At 41.5% G+C, this 18,752-nt stretch overlaps 1 protein-coding gene across 3 annotated transcripts in view; it reads right to left on the reverse strand.

Annotated features, from left to right (window-relative positions):
- Nucleotides 1–18,752, reverse strand: part of TMEM184B (transmembrane protein 184B) — a 90,393-nt gene that overhangs the window by 52,585 nt on the left and 19,056 nt on the right. For all 3 annotated transcript variants that reach the window (XR_014454358.1, XM_083156477.1, XM_083156478.1), the window contains exon 3: nucleotides 12,104–12,337. Coding sequence is in view for 2 of the 3 variants with exons in the window: in XM_083156477.1 (XP_083012603.1) it covers nucleotides 12,104–12,337 (234 nt within the window). In the remaining variant the exon portion in view is untranslated. The remainder of the gene's footprint in view (nucleotides 1–12,103; nucleotides 12,338–18,752) is intronic.

Here is an 18,752-nt window from a genome sequence, read left to right on the forward strand (position 1 = left end):
AAAACCTGGGTCTGACTTGGGTGATTGGCCATGTCACAGCAACATGAAGCCCTATTCACACTGCAGGCTGGATCTAGGTTATTGCTGGCATCTTTCTGTGCCAGTACTTTGAGACAAAGGGATTGCTGATTAGGGCCGTTCTGCGGTATGAACACCTACGACCAGGATCGGATGAAAATACGAACGGAGATAATAGCAAATTTACTAAGCTGCCATATTCTCCCAATTCTTATTTTCCAATGGCAAAGTCATTTGTATTTGGCTGCCGAATTTGAACCCCTATAATGTTAGGGACCTGTCCGATGCGGTCACCTTGATCAGTGGTGAGCAGGCTCATACTATTGGCCAATACTATGCCAAGAACCTCATATATTACATATATACTAAGTCTCAGTTAGGTAGCCCCCCTCCTCCTGAATATAATGTGTACACATACACACCTGGAGGCCTGAGACTCCTTCAATCTGGATTAGCATCCCTCCCACCTGTCCTGATGTTTTTAAAGTAGGGACCTAGCATTTCAAGACTGTACAATGGTATAGCCAAACTACAGGTAAGATCCTTATTATATAGCAAGTCAGATGTGGGGTGAGCTTTTGGGGTTGGGGCACCCTGGATTGCTCTCTGGACCATTTTGGGGCACCACCATTTAACATTACAATCACTCTTTCTTTGTTTTTGTTTTTTATATATGTAACACGTTCACATAATCTTCTAAGTACTCAGTGTAACAGTAAATGCAAATAAAGTAAAAAACAAATGGATGACACAGGTATGTAGTGGTATGACAATGGTCTAGTAAAATGAATACTGCAAAACACACATGATTGATAGGTGCTTCTTATCTTTGGTAAAAAGTATTGCTAGCGTTAAGCGGCAGGGAGGTGTTTATTATGGTGTGCCTGAGCACACACAACTCAATGTGCACACACCTATGGCTACCTTCTTCCATCGCTCATTGGTCCAGGGCTGATGCGCACGTTCATTGTAGACACTTTCAGCATCGAACAGGGGACATTAAGCTGTTGTAATGCTCTGGTTCGCAGGACTTTCTATCATAGCTAGCATTATTTGTTTTACTTACTCTTTTGTGGGATCAAACTGGATAGGCTGGCTGCTCCCCCTATTGATGAACCTTGGGCTTCCGCGACCCTGCTGCTGGTTCATCGGTTGTCCTCCCTTTGACAACTTTCGTAGATAATAACTGCATATCAGGAACACCCCACAAGACCTGCCATTTTGGAGATGTTCTCACCCAGTCATACAGCCCTCATAATTTTACCCTGGTCAAAGTACCTCAGATACTTACCCTAAACTATTTGTCCTGCTTTCAACATACAGTATTAACTGCCTAATATATCCCATCTCTTGACAAGTGCCATTGTAATGAGAAGTTTATTCACTTCCTGTCTTTATGGTTAATCACAATTTGGACTTTACCCAGGGATGATCAGAGAAACCCTTTTTGCAATTCACTATGTGCTTTTACTGTCTGGCTTTTGCTTCCATTAGAGGAAGAAGTGTAATTGTATTCTGTGTGACAAACCGAACAGAGCTAAACCAATATGAACAGCCTATCCACAGTACCGGAAGTGCTTCTTCTCGCCGGGCATCTGATTCTATTACCTTCCGGCACTTTACTCATTTTAAATGCAGCCTATTTCCATTGGCTCCTTTAGCATGTATATCATTAAAACCTAAAATTTCAGCAAATAATAAATGATAAATAAATAAGATATAACCATAGTGCCAATTGGTAAGAACTGGGGCCATATAGAACTTAATGGAAAGAATACATATAGAGATGATCTTCCCATAAATAAATTCAAAGTCCATTAATCACTTCATAGACCAGGGCTAGGATTCAAAGAGGAAAGGATTCTTTATAAGCCAAAGTTACAGCACAATACTTTCACAATGGCTGACATTAATGGCTTCTATAGCCAGAATGAATTGAATTAATATGTTGTAACTTGGGTTACACGTTTTCTTTTTACATATTTGGATTCAACATCACGGGACAGGATTTACACCTGAACCTATGGGAAGTGGTTGATTTCTTTTATAATTTATCAATTACATTTAATGTCTTTTATCCACTTCCCCTAAACTATATAGCTTATCATTAGGATACCAGCAGAAAACATTTGCAGCTGTTTTTTATTTTAAACTTCTTTATATAATATAGTAATTTACTTAGCTGCCCATTGGCTACAGAGGGTAAAAAAGGGATTAAACACTGCTTAATGGGGCTAGGCTTATTACTGTAGCTGGGAATGCAAATGGGTGATTGGTGGATGGGATGGTGTTGAGTCAGAAGACCAACAGTAACATCCCGGTGGAGAAAATCCGGAGAGGAGTCCGATAAAAACACTTACCTTCTCCCCGCCCCCCTTAACCAATACGGTTAGTGCCTATCCCTCCTACACCGCACCATATCCCTTCCCCTCGTTCTGAGGGCCTAAAGCCCCTCACAGACTAAACCTAACCTCCCCACCCCTACACCCTAACCCGCGCAGTCATACTTATGATCCGGATCCCAGCACTCTGGATCCCGGCGATGACATCTTCAGCATTGTCAGTATTCTGTTGCCGGATTCTGTTTGCTGCAAGTTTAGTTTTTGCTGCAATTTAAAGCAGTTTTCATTCAAAAGTTTGCCAACTGGAAACACATGGTCAACACCATCTCCCAGTCCCTGGTATCAGGTTTGGCAGTGTTCCCCCTTACAAAAATCTGCACTCTCGCTGGCTGTCTGTGGCAACCTTACAGTCTATAGGGGATCTATGTACTAAGCTTTAAAGAGATATAATGTGCCAGCCAACCAGCTCATATCTAATTTTTTCAAACACAGCCTGCAACATGGCATTAAAGGAGGCGACTGGTTGGAACTTCATCCGTGTCCACTTTATTCCTCTCCAAGGATTAGTACATAGACGCCAAAGTAACTTATCTGTAAATGCGACTTGTGTTAAACTCCCGGGATCATCGATGTGGTTGACACATTTAAACAATTTATGGCAACTCAGGGGATCAGTACCTGCTCCATATATCCTTCACAGCATTCTACCAGTGTGTTCCAGCAGACCTGATTCAGTAGGTGCTTCACAGCTTTCCAATACAGTGTAATACAGCAAACTTGTTCCATTATTTCATCAAAAGTTTTTATCCCTGCTGCCTGACCCTTTAGAGTACCAGCATTCAGTTCCAGTGTTTCCTGGAGTCCATTTAATTTCTTCTCCAACACTCTGTTCCAGAGTAACAGGCGTTTGCCCCTAGATATCCTACATATGGCTACAGCCACAGGTCATCCTGCAACAGTTCTCAATATATCTGTTCTAATCATTCTGCAGCTTTAGTCTCCAGCTAATACCAGTGGCCTGCATGATGAATGGTATCCGGTCCACTGATCGACGATGTCTAGGTAGACAGTGTTATGGTCGACCACACTAAGGCAGTCAAACTCATCTAGTTAGACACCTAAAGATAATCGGCCACATCTAGACTGACAGTAACGGCAGTTTGACGCCAGTGTTAAGCTGGCCATACATCCGAAAGATCGATCTTAAGATCGATTGCGCTCATGATTGTGTACAATTTCCCTTGAAATCCCCGGCAGTCCTTGGTGGTTTTTGGACACACAATCTACACACAATCCATCATACAATCAGTCATACAATCCATCTGATGCATGATTGTGTACACAAGATGTGCACACAATCTGCATACAATCGATCATACAATCAGTCATACAATCCATCTGCTGATTGATTGTATGATTGTGTACATAAGATGTACACACAATCTGCATACAATCCATCTTACAATCAATTGAGATTGTATAATTGGGTACAATATCTTTCTGATGTATGGCCACCTTTAGAGCGACAGGAGCACAGTCACATGGTCTCATGCTTTTCACGTTTTTTTTGGTGACGAATGTCACAGGTCAACTTGGTTCATACTTTACTATCAAAGTGGACGTAGAATGAGATTATAATACTGTGTATAACACAGCACATATACAATGTCCACGGGGACCCCTGTGACATTGGGCACCCAAAACATTGTGAAAAACTCACCGTCGACCACGCTCCTGTCACTCTAACGCTAGTGTCTAACTGCCATTACTGTCGATCTAGGCGCGGTTGACTATCTTTAAGTGACTAACTAGACAGGTTCAACTAAGGCTGGTCGACCATAACATGGTCCATCTGCTATACGGGTTGGGATAATTTGGTCTACAGCATCATGGTCAACATGGGAAAAGGTCGACATGGGTCTACGTCGACAGGTCATTAGTTCGACAAGGTCTAGGTCGACAGTGAAAATGTCGACATTGGGTTTTTCACTGTTTGTTGACCTGAATGTCAACACAGTCGACATGGACACAGTTTAAAGTGCAATGCATCCCCTCGCATCGCTTGCGGTGCGTCGGGCATGGTGCCTCGCTACACTTGGCATACTATTTTATTCTCTCACCGTGCCCTAGTGGATGGTAAGGCATGAAATACCACCTGCCGGCACATGTTGGATAAAAAAAACAGTGAAAAACCCCATGTCGACCTTTTGACTGTCGACCTAGACAATGTCGACCTAGACCCCTGTCAACCTAGACCCCTGTCAACCTAGACCCCTGTCAACCTAGACCCCTGTCAACCTAGACCCCTGTCAACCTAGACCCCTGTCAACCTAGACCCCTGTCAACCTAGACCCCTGTCAACCTAGACCCATGTCAACCTAATGACTGTCTATCATAATGCTGCAGACTAAATGACCGCATCCCTGCTATACCATAACCATGATTAATAGCAATATTAGGCCATCCAGCGTCAAACACATACAGCTAGCTCAAGGGGCCCCAAGCCAAAATGTCAAACCCCTAGGGCCTTGACAGACATCACTAACAGGAGAGCCAACACCCAAGCTAGTACCTAGATTACAAAATGCAATACGTACGTATATTTTATAGTGCTAATTATGTGGAGGTTTCCTCTATTTTGCATCTACAGTACTACCAGGAATACCATTCTCTATGTGTAGCTATATGAAGCCTGCAAAAAGGGTTAACCAGCATCCTCTCCTGCACACCCTGTCTCCTGTTGCTGGGTGCCGATTATGTTGCTAAGGAGGCAGCAGTGTTATATGATCTATGATGCACCTGTCTAAAGAACAGGTGGATGGAGCAGCATTCACAGTGCTGGAAAATACAGACCGTATATATGCACGCACTGAATTATGTGGCATAAACTATTGATTAAGCACCGTCTTTATAAATACAACTAAGACCACACTTTTACTGCACCAGTCACTTATATATCCTATTGAACAGACACTCCATAAATATATTATTTAGATGCACTGTACTCCAAGGAGATCAACATCTATTGTTCTAATAAAAACTAACCGGTTGTAAAAACAGATGTCTAAACGATTGATACACAGCAGAGTAAAATGTCCCATGACGGCATAGGACATGGCTGGCCAAACCAGTCCTCGAGATCTACCAACGGTCCACATTTTCCAAATCACCTAGCTGGTGCACACACAGCTGTAGGCATTTTCAAACATGCTGCAGTAATTCCTACTATAGATCCACAGGTTGCCTGAAAAACATGAACTGTTGGTAGATCTTGAGGACAGGTTTGGCCACCCCTGGCATAGGAGGTAGATATAGGACCTGAAATATCTGAAGCTGTGAAGTGAACCTATGGCCACTAACTGATTTAAAAGTATTATTTTCACTGTGTTTAAAGTGCATTTTAACATCACAAATGTTCCATATAAACAAGATTCAGTAAAGCCATTGGGGCACAGTTGTATTATTATAGTCTGTCCACGTTATAATATGAGAACAGAGAAGAGACATGTGGTGGTGCATTAATCACTATAAACAAAAGCACATGGACTCCTCCTATCGCTTCCAGTTTGCAATGCCAGGTCAGATCCTCCTGTCATGCACAGGGTAACCTGGGTTTAATCCTTCTTAAATCCTGGGTCAAATTGCTGGGTTTGTGGCCCAGGTTATTAGGTTTGGTGCTTTCACACTGTACCTCAACCCGGCAATAACCCGGGTTTTCAGTGCAATCTGAAAGGGGTATTAAAGAGTCCGGTTTTACTCTCCACACCCCCACCAGCTCTGTATTGGCTTCAGTAAAGTATGTGTACATATTCTAGTGCTGCAGTGATCAAGGACCAGCTCCACCATTCTATCAAAGATAAATAAATGCCCATAATAGTGCCTTTTTACAGGCAATAGTCACTTTTTGTCGATTTTCGGTTGAATTTACATTCAACCTATTCAATTAAAGTGCTGATTTTTAGACTGTCCAAAAATACATGGATTTTCTGCTGATGCAGTTTTTACTTATTACAGAAGGGAATCTGCATTGGCGGAAAAGCTTTCCGAAAAAAAAAAAAAAAAATGAATAGGGAATGCCACCAATAGTCTGTATTCAAAACCTCTGAATACTGTAATGCACGCATGTGTATGACAATACTTGTTATGTGTTTGCACAATGGTTTTTGGGGTGTACCAAAATATCCACTCCAAAGCTGGGGGTGAATCAGCATGGGCGTCAACGGCCAACAATTGTTTGCTGCAATTTTGGCAATGCATGCAGTTTTCGCCGATGCTGGATTTTTTTCGCCCTGGCAAAAAATAAATAAATCAGCACTAGCATTAAATTGGGCAAATCAAATCCGCCCCCAAAATTAAAGAAATAAATGGACGAAAACTGCAGATTTTCCGTCTGGCGAAAATTTCATCCGGGATTGTATACGGGCCTCAGTCAGTAACAAGAGGGGTGATGTGCCTTTGCAATGGTGTGGAAACGCTGGCAACAGCACAACAATGCGTACTGGACTCGCACAATAAAATCAGCAAATTTGCATGTACTTGCTCCCGGCACAAGCAGAATTGCGGCTACTTTAGTTGATCCCACATTAGAGTCCCCAGTGCTGTGATTTATCGGCATGCTTGGCAGATAATTAGTGTTTCCTGAAGATGTGACAAGACAGAAGCAGCAGGGTGAATTCTGTAGTGTGTAGGGATATACTGTAGAGATGTGCGGATTCGGTTTTACCCACATTTACTCAGATCTTAAAGCAGGATCTTATTGGCTATCCTGTGACAGCTGATAGTCAATCATAAAAATTTGAACTTCCGCTAATTTTGGCTATAAGACCCAAGAAATCCCGAACCACTCTTCTCTAATAAACGGTCTGCCCAGATTCAGCCAAAAACAGCATAAAGTTGACTATCCAATGTCACTCAGTAAAAATGGACAATTATCCAAAACATACTGCGGAAGCAACCCAGAAGTTTTTTTAAAGCTCAGGAGTGGAATGTGGAAAGTTTTTTAACCCCTTCCTGACAGAGCCAGTTTTTGCGTTCCTGACAGAGCCCTTTTTTTCAAATCTGACAGGTATCACTTAAGTGGGGATAACTTTTTTTTGCTTTTACTTATCCCAGTGATTTTGAGATTGTTTTCTCGTGACACATTGTACTTCAAGTTAGTGGTAAATTTTCGTCGATACAGTCTGTGTTTTTTTGAGAAAAATACCAAAATGTCGGAAAAAAATGGAAAATTTAGCAATTTGCAAAATGTTAAATTTTCTGCTTGTGAGACAAATAATCATACCACTCAAAATAGTTAATAACTAACATAGACCATGGGTGAAATGTAATAGGATGAGAGATTCAGAAAGTGAGAGATTTGGTAAGAAATCTCCAGTTTTTTTAAAGTGGCAATCATTGACACAGCAAAATCACACTGGTTTTGCTGTGTCAATGATTGCCACTTTAAAAAAACTGGAGATTTCTTACCAAATCTCTCACTTTCTGAATCTCTCATCCTATTACATTTCACCCCATATGTCTACTTTATGTTTCCATCATTATTTCAACTTCCTTTTAATTTTTTTGGACACTAGGAGGCTTACAATATGAATAGCAAATTTTCAAATTTTCAAGAAAATTTCAAACACTGATTTTTTTAGGGACCAGTTCAGTTCTGATGTGACTTTGAGGGACTTGTATGTGAGACACCCCCATAAATGATGCCATTTCAAAAACTGCACCCCTCACAGTATTCAAAACAGCATTTTGGAAGTTTGTTAACCCTTTAGGTGTTTCACAGGAATTAAAACAAAGTGTAGGTGAAATTTCAAAATTTCATTTTTTTTGCAGATTTGCAATTTTAATACATTTTTCTAAGGAACACAGTACATTTTACTAGAGAAATGTGACTAAAAATTGATTCCCCCAATTCTTTTGTTTTCATAAATATCCTATATGTGGCCCTAGTGTGCACGTTGACCAAACCACAGGCTTCATAATAGGAGCACCTACTTGATTTTGGAGCCTCCTTTTTATGAGATTATTTTTTAGGCACCATGTAGGTTTCTAGGCACCATAAGATGCTAAAACTTAGGAACCTCCCCCACAAGTGACCCCATTTTGCAAACTACACCCTTCAGGGAATTCATCTAGGGGTATAGTGTACATTTCAAACCCCCAGGGGTTTCACCAATTTTGATACAACTGGGCTGTGAAAATGAAAAAATTTAATTTTTCATTTTCACAGCTCAGTTGTATCAAAATTGGTGAAACCCCTGGGGGTTTGAAATGTACACTATACCCCTAGATGAATTCCCTAAAGGGTGTAGTTTGCAAAATGGGGTCACTTGTGGGGGGGTTCCACTGTATGGGTGCTTCAGGGGTCATTCAACCAGAATCTGTGCTGCAAAATCCAAAAATCACTCCTTCCCTTCTGAGTCCTGCCATGCACCCAAATGGTATTTTTTGGTCACATGTGAGGCATTGCCGTACTCTGGAGAAATTGGGGCACAGATTTTGGGGTGCTTTGTCTCCTTCATTCCTTGTGAAAATGAAAAATTTGGAGCCAGAACTGCATTTTTGTGTAAAAAATTTAATTTTTCATTTTCACAGCTCAGTTGTATCAAAATTGGTGAAACCCCTGGGGGTTTGAAATGTACACTATACCCCTTGTTGAATTCCCTGAAGGGTGTAGTTTGCAAAATGGGGTCACTTGTGGGGGGGGTTCCACTGTATGGGTGCTTCAGGGGTCATTCAACCAGAATCTGTGCTGCAAAATCCAAATATCACTCCTTCCCTTCTGAGTCCTGCCATGCACCCAACTGATATTTTTTGGTCACATGTGAGGCATTGCCATACTCGGGAGAAATTGGGGCACAGATTTTGGGGTGCTTTGTCTCCTTCATTCCTTGTGAAAATGAAAAATTTTGAGCCAGAACTGCATTTTTGTGTAAAAAAATGTAATTTTTTACACAAAAATGCATTTCTGGCTCAAAATTTTTCATTTTCACAAGGAATGAAGGAGACAAAGCACCCCAAAATCTGTGCCCCAATTTCTCCCGAGTACGGCAATGCCTCACATGTGACCAAAAAATACCATTTGGGTGCATGGCAGGACTCAGAAGGGAAGGAGTGATATTTGGTGGTGGAATGAATGGTGGGTGCTATGTCGCATTAGCAAGACCCCCGAAGCACCAATACAGTGGAACCCCCCCCCATGTGACCCCATTTTGCTCACCAGCTTTGGGAGGGGGGCTGGCGCTGCGGCTGGTGGGGGGGTGGGAGGGGTGCTGGCACTGCGGCAGCCGGGTGGGTGGGAGGGGGGGGCTGCCGGGTGGGAGGGGGGGGGGGGGGGCTGGCGATCGGTGCTGTACTTAACAGCATCGATCACCACCGATCACTGTGTTACCGAGCGGCTTAGCCGCCGGTAACACAGAAAACGCTGTGATTGGCTGTTCACATTTGAACAGCCAATAACAGCGATCGCTGATTGGGAATCAGGGACAGCAGACATCTCCAAACTGTCACCGCGTCTATAGACGCGGTGACAGTTAAAACCATGACGTATATATACGTCTCCGGTCGGGAAGTACCTCCCGACCATGACGTATATATACGTCATATGTCGGGAATATCTTTCTATCTATCTGTCATATATATATATATATATATATACACATACATACATACATACATACATACATACATACATATATATATATATATATATATAAAATTCAGTGTGTCTTTTTTTTTTTTTTACTTTTACAGCAGCTCATGCTGCTGCTGCTGAGCCTGGCGGGGGGGGGGCGGGAGGGGGGAGCGCTGCGTGCGCTCAGCGCTTCCCCTAGTGAGGACCTGCCGGGCTGCCGGGCGAGTGGGTGGGGGGGCTCCTGCTCATCGGTGGTGATCGGTGCTGTATTTAACAGCACCGATCACCACCGTTTTCTGTGTTACCGAGCGGCTTAGCCGCCGGTAACACAGGAAACGCTGTGAATGGCTGTTCAGATTTGAACAGCCAATCACAGCGATCGCCGACCGGGGGGGGCATCCCTGCCCCCCCTGGGCGGCGAGGGGGGATGTCTGCTGTCAGGGACAGCAGACATCTCCAAACTGTCACCGCGTCTATAGACGCGGTGACAGTTAGAACTCATGACGTACATTTACGCCATGTGTCGGGAAGTCCTTCCCGACCATGACGTAAATGTACGTCAAATGTCGGGAAGGGGTTAAAGCATCAGTCGATCACCTGAGCATGTATTTCACTTACTGAGGAGGATGAAAGTCAGCATTTGGTAAACTCATGGGCCCCAAAGTTCAGGCAGTCATTGCTTGCACAGGATTCTCAACAAGTTTTTTTTTTTTCATATAGAAATTTACATTTTATTTATGATTAATTTAATGTGTCTAATTACATTGGAGTCCCTGATAATATGGGGGTTTTGTATAAAAATGGTTGTAATTTCTAAACATTTCATAAATTTTTTTGTTAAACCCCTTGAATTAAACCTGAAAGTAGCCAAAATTATGAAAATGTAAATATACACAGAGCAAGTGAGTGCTGGGTGCCACCTGTGTACGATGCTTAGTTATATATCACAAAAAGTGATAATCACTTTGTAAAAAAAAAAAAAAAAAAAAAAAAAAGGTAGAATTATGTATAAAAAGTAGGTTTCGGTGACTATATTTGCTATATACCATAGGAGGACAAGAGACATTAAATATATAAAAAATATATTTTATACAATTAATACGTAAACAGGGGAAGGGGATGGTTACATAATCGTAGTGAAAACAAGAATATGCAGGTTCATATAAAAATAGCGAAAGAAAAATAAAAAGCATAAAAAAATGAAGGTGGGTGGTGATTTTAGGCAGCGAGTTTCGTCATGTAGACTTCATCAAGGGGTATTCAATCTCCCACCGCTATTCCCAATGGGGGAAATAGAGGCAGGGCCCTATTCAATGCTATTTTCCCCGACAGCATTGAACAGGTATCGTGGCAAAACGTTCCCGACTTCGCAAGCAGTCAGGCACGTTCTTCCGAGAATGGCTGGAATTGTCGAGCTCCTGGCCGCAGCTCGACGATTTCCGACAGCATCTCATGGGCACACCCCCTTTTCGGCGCTCGTCAAGCGGAACATCGAATCCCGCCTGCCGAGCGGACATCGAGCCGGCTGAAAACGGGACCGGGTCATGGCTGCCGGGCCAGCCCGACAGTCGTGACACCGGATTGAAAATCACCCTATGACTCCTTGAACATAGTACAACAATATATAAATTCTGCATATCAGATTATAATATAAGCATAATTATTTATATAATTATTTTAGAAATATGTATCAGGTAAATTCTTACTATATAGCATGGCGGACCTTTGTGTATGTGTGGTAGTGGTGTACATATTGCTAGTGATCAGCTGCGAGTGACACAGTCAGCCATCATGTATGACTCCATAAAATGTGCAGTGTGTGACCAGTAGTGTAAGCGATAAAAAAAAAAGTTCATTTAACAACTGCCTCGAACAGGAGAGTCTGTACTCATGGATGTTAAAAGCAAGCGGAAATAAAAATACTCTAATTATATCAGGGGCTAAAATACCATATTTGCATAGTATTTTGGAGATGTAACGCAAATGTTCTAATCTCATGGTGGATAGTTAATAATTCAGAGCGCACTTGTAAAAGCACAGACAAAAATAAGCTTATCTGCACAACACCTGCCGAACAAGCCTGAATGTAATGAGGGAGGGGGCGGTAAGTTACCTGGTGACAAGTGATGAGTAGTGCAGTCCAAACAAAGAACCCCGAAATGGCCTGAGCGGTGGTCGTCATGAGGAACATGGGCTGCTCGATGGTGAAAGGTTGCTCTTCCAGCATCCTGGAGGAATTTGGACTTCCAGATGTTACTGTAGCAGGAATGCTAACTGCTGGCAACCCTGTGACCATACCTGTACCCTCTTGAGAGGGGTCACCTGCACTGGGTATCATCATTGTGTCCTGGAAGAAGGGGAAAAAAAAACAGACATTAGTAACCACAATAGATGGATACATTCAACTAGCTACATACTCCAATATGAGAACGCATAGCTCCCACTGCCTGGCATGAGCTGGCAGGTCCAGGGCAGTTCTGCTAAACTTGGGTGCTTTTTTTTTTTTGCCGAAAATGTGACCTAGTTCAAACACAATGAGACTACAATTCATGAGAAGACTATGAAGATAATTTGATATATGACACTTGTATATTGTATGTTAAAGTGTATAAAGAACAAAACTTGCATTGGAAAATGGCTGCTAAATTGTAGTGCTTTGTATAAAGATTCATATACAATATATTGTACACATACACACACACACACACAAGTGTTATATGAAATAAGCATCCTCCTTGTGCGTCCTAGTTACATTGTGCTGCGACTTCTAAGATAACATTGCAAATATAACAACCTTCAAAAACCTATGTAAGAATTGCATAAAGTGACAAAATAGTCCACAAATAAACAAAATAAAAAAATAGTGGTTCCTCCCGTGAATCCAATGCACCAAAGTAACAAAAAAAATGTATAGAGTCAGGAAATGAAACCTGAATTTTAATGATCTTCACCGTTATTAAATTGTATTTTTTAGAATTGCTTTCAGTTTGGAGCCAAAGACTTGGGGCATACTTTAACAGCCATGATTCTCGCAAATTTCCAGCTCAAAGGGCACATTTCTCACCAGCTTGAGGAAACGGCTGGGGAAAACAAAACTATAGTTTACAGTAGGTCAAGCTATAAAATTGCTACACTCAAAATCCCCTCATTGGTTATTCAATGCGTCTGTTTTTGGATGGCTTTTCTGCCGAGACAGGTTAGACTTTGTTTAAAGTCGATCTACATCTGCAGAAAATAGTTGAAAATGGACACATTTTTGACTAACACACATGGATCGGCAGGTAATTCGCTGACTGTTAACTGTAAATTTGACAGAAAATCATTGAGAAATTCATATTTTCTGTCTGTAGGAAAAGTATGCACTGAATCTGCTTTCATCTTTCTATTCTTTTCATTTGCATTTTTCTCAACCAATTATGTTTTTGGAAACACAAATAGAAACCACCATTGCTTACAGCAATCACTACTGAACAATATTTGGCCAAGCATTATTACAACTTTAACAGGGTAAGCATAATGTAACTAATACATACGTATACATTTCTGATTATCATAGCGTACACGAGAATTCTCTTTTATTAGCATATTAAAACACTATTGCAGCCCCCAAAATGGTTCCTGCAAGAGAGTGTACTTTAGAATTGCCACAACAAACTTAATCTATATACACTTACAATAATGCCTGCAGGCATGACATGATCTGTAATGGTTAGTTGGCTAGGACATATTTATATCATGCACTTAACAAAATGAAAGATGTATAAAATTACAAATTGTTACCTTAGCACTCCCACATAACCAATATTTAAGAGCAACAAAAGCGGTTCACATTTTCATAGGATTGCTTGAGGGATGGCTAATTTTGTCCCATTTAAGAAAAATCTGGTGGAATTTTTTTTTTATATAATAAATAAAAAGTTTTTTTTTAAAGTGTCAGGTAAAAAAAACTGCCTACCCAGGCCAAAACGGGAGCACCAGAAAAGGTTAATGTGTGGGATTGGACATTGGCATTGGGAGACCTGGGTCTGTCCACTGAATCTGTTAATAAACTTATGCTACCCATACACTTATGTGGTCTGATTCGATGAGACATCGAAGTGCAAAGTCCATCGAATCAGATTTCATCTTGTGGTGCAAAAAAGTACCACCTTTCAGCACCCGATGTTGCATGGCATCTAGAGATGGCACATCGGGTGCTGGAAGAGGGCAGCGGAGTAGCATAGCGCTAGAATTACTGTAGTAAGGTGGCAGGGGTCAGCGGTGGCAGCAGAATTGTTTAAAACACTGGGAAGTCCTCTGATTGTCTGAGAGAGCTCAGCATTTTTGTATTTATTAGTTTTGTAAGATACAGTGGCTGCCTGGGAATCCTTCAGTCCTGGATTTGTCTTTTATCATTGTATGACTTGCGGTCACAGGATTTTTCACACTCACTTGATATAAATGCAGAAGATCCACACAAATCTCTTTCAAGAGAGACCCAGACAAACTTATGATGCCTGTTTTCAGTATGACTAAGTCTGACAACATTTTTTCATAAATCATTTAAAATTGATTCTCAATGATTTTAACGTATACACAGCGGTACCCAAGTGCCAGCCTGGTACAATCAATACATTAACCAATCATTTACATAGAAGTCATCGGACTCATAGTTCTATGGTGACACCATTGTAAAGACTGATTAATAAAAAAACAGTGAACTGTAACCCTGTCTGACATTATGCAGTGTGCAAACAATGATGTTCTGCAGGATAAATTCTCTCACCGCCAATGTGAACTCAATGACTACATTTCTAGTAAAGACAAGTAAATGTGTACAAAACTATTGATTGAAAGAACAATTAATTTCTATTCAGTAAAATACTGGAGGCACAATTTCAATTCCAATGTCCTGCTAAGAGCTATGCTATGCTTACTATGCACACCACGCAGATATACACCTCTAGCACTTACAAATAAACAAATACAGCTGGCATCATTTAATGAAGATCACACTCGCCCCACATGCTCCCCCAGGAGACTCCGAATCACCTGCGATTATCGGTGATTCACCTTAGGAAAGGCTGCGAGATGCCACTTCCGAAAGCCAGCCAGCTTTCACTTAGTGCAAATAGAAGTAGGCAGCTGCCACACCTGCTTGCCCCCCGACGCCACCCCCACCAATACAAAAAAAATATGCTGCTAGTGCGATACCCCCGATCCGCTGGTGCTCCAAACCTCTCCTACAGCTTGGGATTGGATTTAATACATGGATTTTTATAGGATTATGGACAATATTTTATAAAACACAAAAACACAAAGATTTAGTGACAAGCTGATTTCTCTGGAATCAGTTTAAAGGCGGTATTCAATCAGTTACGGTATATTCCACAGGGGGAAAGATCGGTAATTGCCTATTCAATGCTGCTGTTTCCAGCAGTATTTAAGGCGGTCAGTTTCATCTTTTTTATATATATATTTTTTTTTTTTAAAGACAAAATGGTTTGATCAGAAACGGCCATGGATTGTTGAACATGCGGCTGTTTTCCAGCAATCCTCGAACGTTTTTCCGACACCCGACAGTGGTAACATTGAATTCCGACCGTCGAGTTAGTGTTGGAAGCTGGCGAAAACGTCCAGGATTCCTACTGTAGGGACATTCCGGCAGTCAGAATCCTGGAATGAATATCCTCTAATTCTTATAAAACTTTCCTTCCACAGTCTTGAGTCCTCCCCTGGTCTAATTACATAATTATCCATGCAAACAGTATGTACTGTATTAGTTTTGATCTGGAGTTTGACCTCTAGACCTTTCTTCTGCAAGTTTCTATACTCCCTTTTTACCCTAGCCTTTCAATCAACCCTCAGTTTCACTCTCCTTTTTCTTTCCCCCTCTTAATAAAGAAATAAAAAAAATAAAACATTGACAGAGTATTTATATTTGTCTCTTGACATACCGTATATACTAGAGTATAAGTCGACCCGAATATAAGCCGAGGCACCAAATTTTACAACAAAAAACTGGGAAAACTTATTGACTCAAGTGGGACCCTCACTCAAGTATAAGCCGAGGAGGGCTTTTTCAGCATAAAAAATGTTCTGAAAAAGTAGGCTTCGTATAACCATCATGACAGCCCTGCTTTTGGTGCCTCCTTGATGGTTAAGGTACGTCACTACCTTGAGTTTGTCTAAAAAGACTCTTAACTCTTAGAGACTCTTAGGAGGTGGCTGCCTCTTAACTGATCTTTGAAGTGACATATCGCACTCCAAAACAGCCATTGCTTCTCTCCCATTGGAGGCCATGCCGCTCTCCTCTTGAGACCACTTTCCTTGGGTAACTGCACCTGCTACGTGTGCCCCCCATCCATACATGCTCGGTCCCTTGGTAAGAACTAAAAACTTGTGTAATTCTAAGGATGTCACTCTTATATCCAGATATTGAGCCCACAAGCAATGGATTTTCTTGTTTTTGCACCTAGACTTACTCTTGTCAGTTTGTTCTTGGACATGTATGTATGTATGTATGTATGTATGTATGTATGTATGTAAGTAGACCCCACTACAGAGGCTTCATCTTCCACTGTGCCCAGGTAACTATGCCGATTGCTGAGGTCATAATTCCTAACAGCTGCAGGCCGTCCTCTATTAATATAGCTTGTCTCCTCATCATGCATTCTGCTAAGTCCTGTATCCTTAGACACCTTTTCTTGGACAAGGATATCTGGAACCGCACAGTGTCTATTTCCACTCCTAGAAATTGAATAATTTGGGTAGGAGGCATACGGCTCTTTTCGTTTATTATCCCTCCATGACCCTTCAGGTAATCAAGGGTAATACTTAAAGCGTCTTCCACATCTAATGCAGTCTCTCCTGCTATAAGGATATAATCCAAGTATGACAAGATCCCTTTTTCGCGGAGTCGGGCTATAAGAGTAATCAGTATCTTCGAAAAGACTCGCTTTGGAGATGTTAGACCGAACGGCAGGCATCTGAACTGGAAAGGTTTGCCAAACAGAAAAAATCTCAGAAACTTTCTGTGGCTTTGGTGTATTGGGATGTAGTAGGAGTCTTTTAAATCTAGCGAGACCAAGACTCTTTTTCTTGACTCCTGCTAGAATGGAGCTCAAAGTTTCCATGTTGAACTTTCTTTATCAGCAATACATTCAATCTTCTCAGATTGAGAATAGATCTGAATCCTCCTGTGCTCTTTACCACTAAAACCCCTTCTTGTGCTATAATGTTGGTACAAGTTCTATCGCTTTTGCTTCTGATAATTGTCCATCAGTGCCTCTTAAGTTGTGGCTTAATGACTTTGTTTGTTCTTTCTCTTTCTCTTATCACAGACAACACTCTCTTGTCCTCTATTTATTCTTCCCAGACCCTTCCGAAGGTCAATAATCTTGCTCCTATCTGGGAAAACAAGAGATAGTCACTGTCTTGTATACCCTCTTGTTGACGGATGAAAGGAGCTGCATGAGGTACCACCTCCCCTCCTATAATATGGGCGCCCTGATCTGTAACTCCTTGATTCCTTAAACTGTTGCTTAGGAGTATAAGGTACTGAGAGTGTATTATTTCTGTCTTGAGATAACCAAACAGACTTTCCTCCAGTTTTCTTGTGGATCATAGCATCCAGCTTGTGTCAAACAAAAAAGCACCTTCAAAAGGCAAAGAAGCAAGACTGTTCTTAGAATGTTAGTCAGTGCTCCAGTTTTTAAGCCATAAAGCCCTACTGGCCATGATACCTGTAGCCATAGATTTGGCGGAAAAAGACACGAAGTCTAAAGAGATTTCGCATTATAGCTGACTGCCTTCTGAATGATTTACAAGTTTCGTAAAAAGGTACTGTCTCGAAATCTCCTCAATATTCTTATACATTTCAGTACCCCATAATCTGAGAGCTCTTGCCACAGAAGCTACCGCCACACCAGCCTTCAGAGACGTTGCTGAAGAAATATGCACCTTCTTTAAAGAATTCTCTATTCTTCAATCAATAGAGTCCTTGAAGGAGGCTCCATCCTCTAAAGCAGGCATGTCCAAACTATGGCCCTCCAGCTGTTGTGAAACTACAAGTCCCATCATGCCTTGCCACAGTTTTGCTACTAGGGAATGCTAAACCTATGGCAAGGCATGCTGGTATGTGCAGTTTCACAACAGTTGGAGGGCCACAGTTTGGACAGGCCTGCTCTAAAGGAATCGTAGTTTTAGAGGTGAGTTTGGCCACTGCTGCCTCCACCTTACGCACTGAAAACCACAAAAGAAACTGTTAATCTTTAAATGGATACATACGTTCCCGTCTGGGAACTCAACCCAATCTCTTTTTCATAGTAAGCTACTCCTTAGAGATCAGATCCTTTATCATGTTGTGTACCGTAAAAAATCTTCCTCTTTTGGAATGATCTTCAAACAGCAAATATTGACCAATTTTTGCTGTTTGCTGTTCAACGATTAATTCCTTTTTAGTAACAAAGGATTTTTTTATCCGAGCCAGAAGTTCTTTTAACATATCTGGTTGGGTTGCCGCCACAGGCAGAACATTACTTTCCACAGATCACATAGATTTCTGAGGTTCTGTCACTTTATCTTCATCTTCACAATGTTTCTTCTTTGTGGGTCTCTTTTTTGTGGTGAAGAAGGCACACTAAGGGCATTCTCTGGTTTATGGGAGGAAGGCTCCATATTGCATCTGCGCGGCTATCTGTTTCAACTGAAATAGAAAACCCAGAGCAGCTCTGTATCTTTAGCCTCCCCCCCCCCCCACGACCGGAAGTTGCGACCCCGGA

This window comes from Crinia signifera, chromosome 8 (genome assembly GCF_055691185.1).
Source record: "Crinia signifera chromosome 8, ASM5569118v1, whole genome shotgun sequence".
Taxonomy (NCBI): Eukaryota; Metazoa; Chordata; class Amphibia; order Anura; family Myobatrachidae; genus Crinia; species Crinia signifera.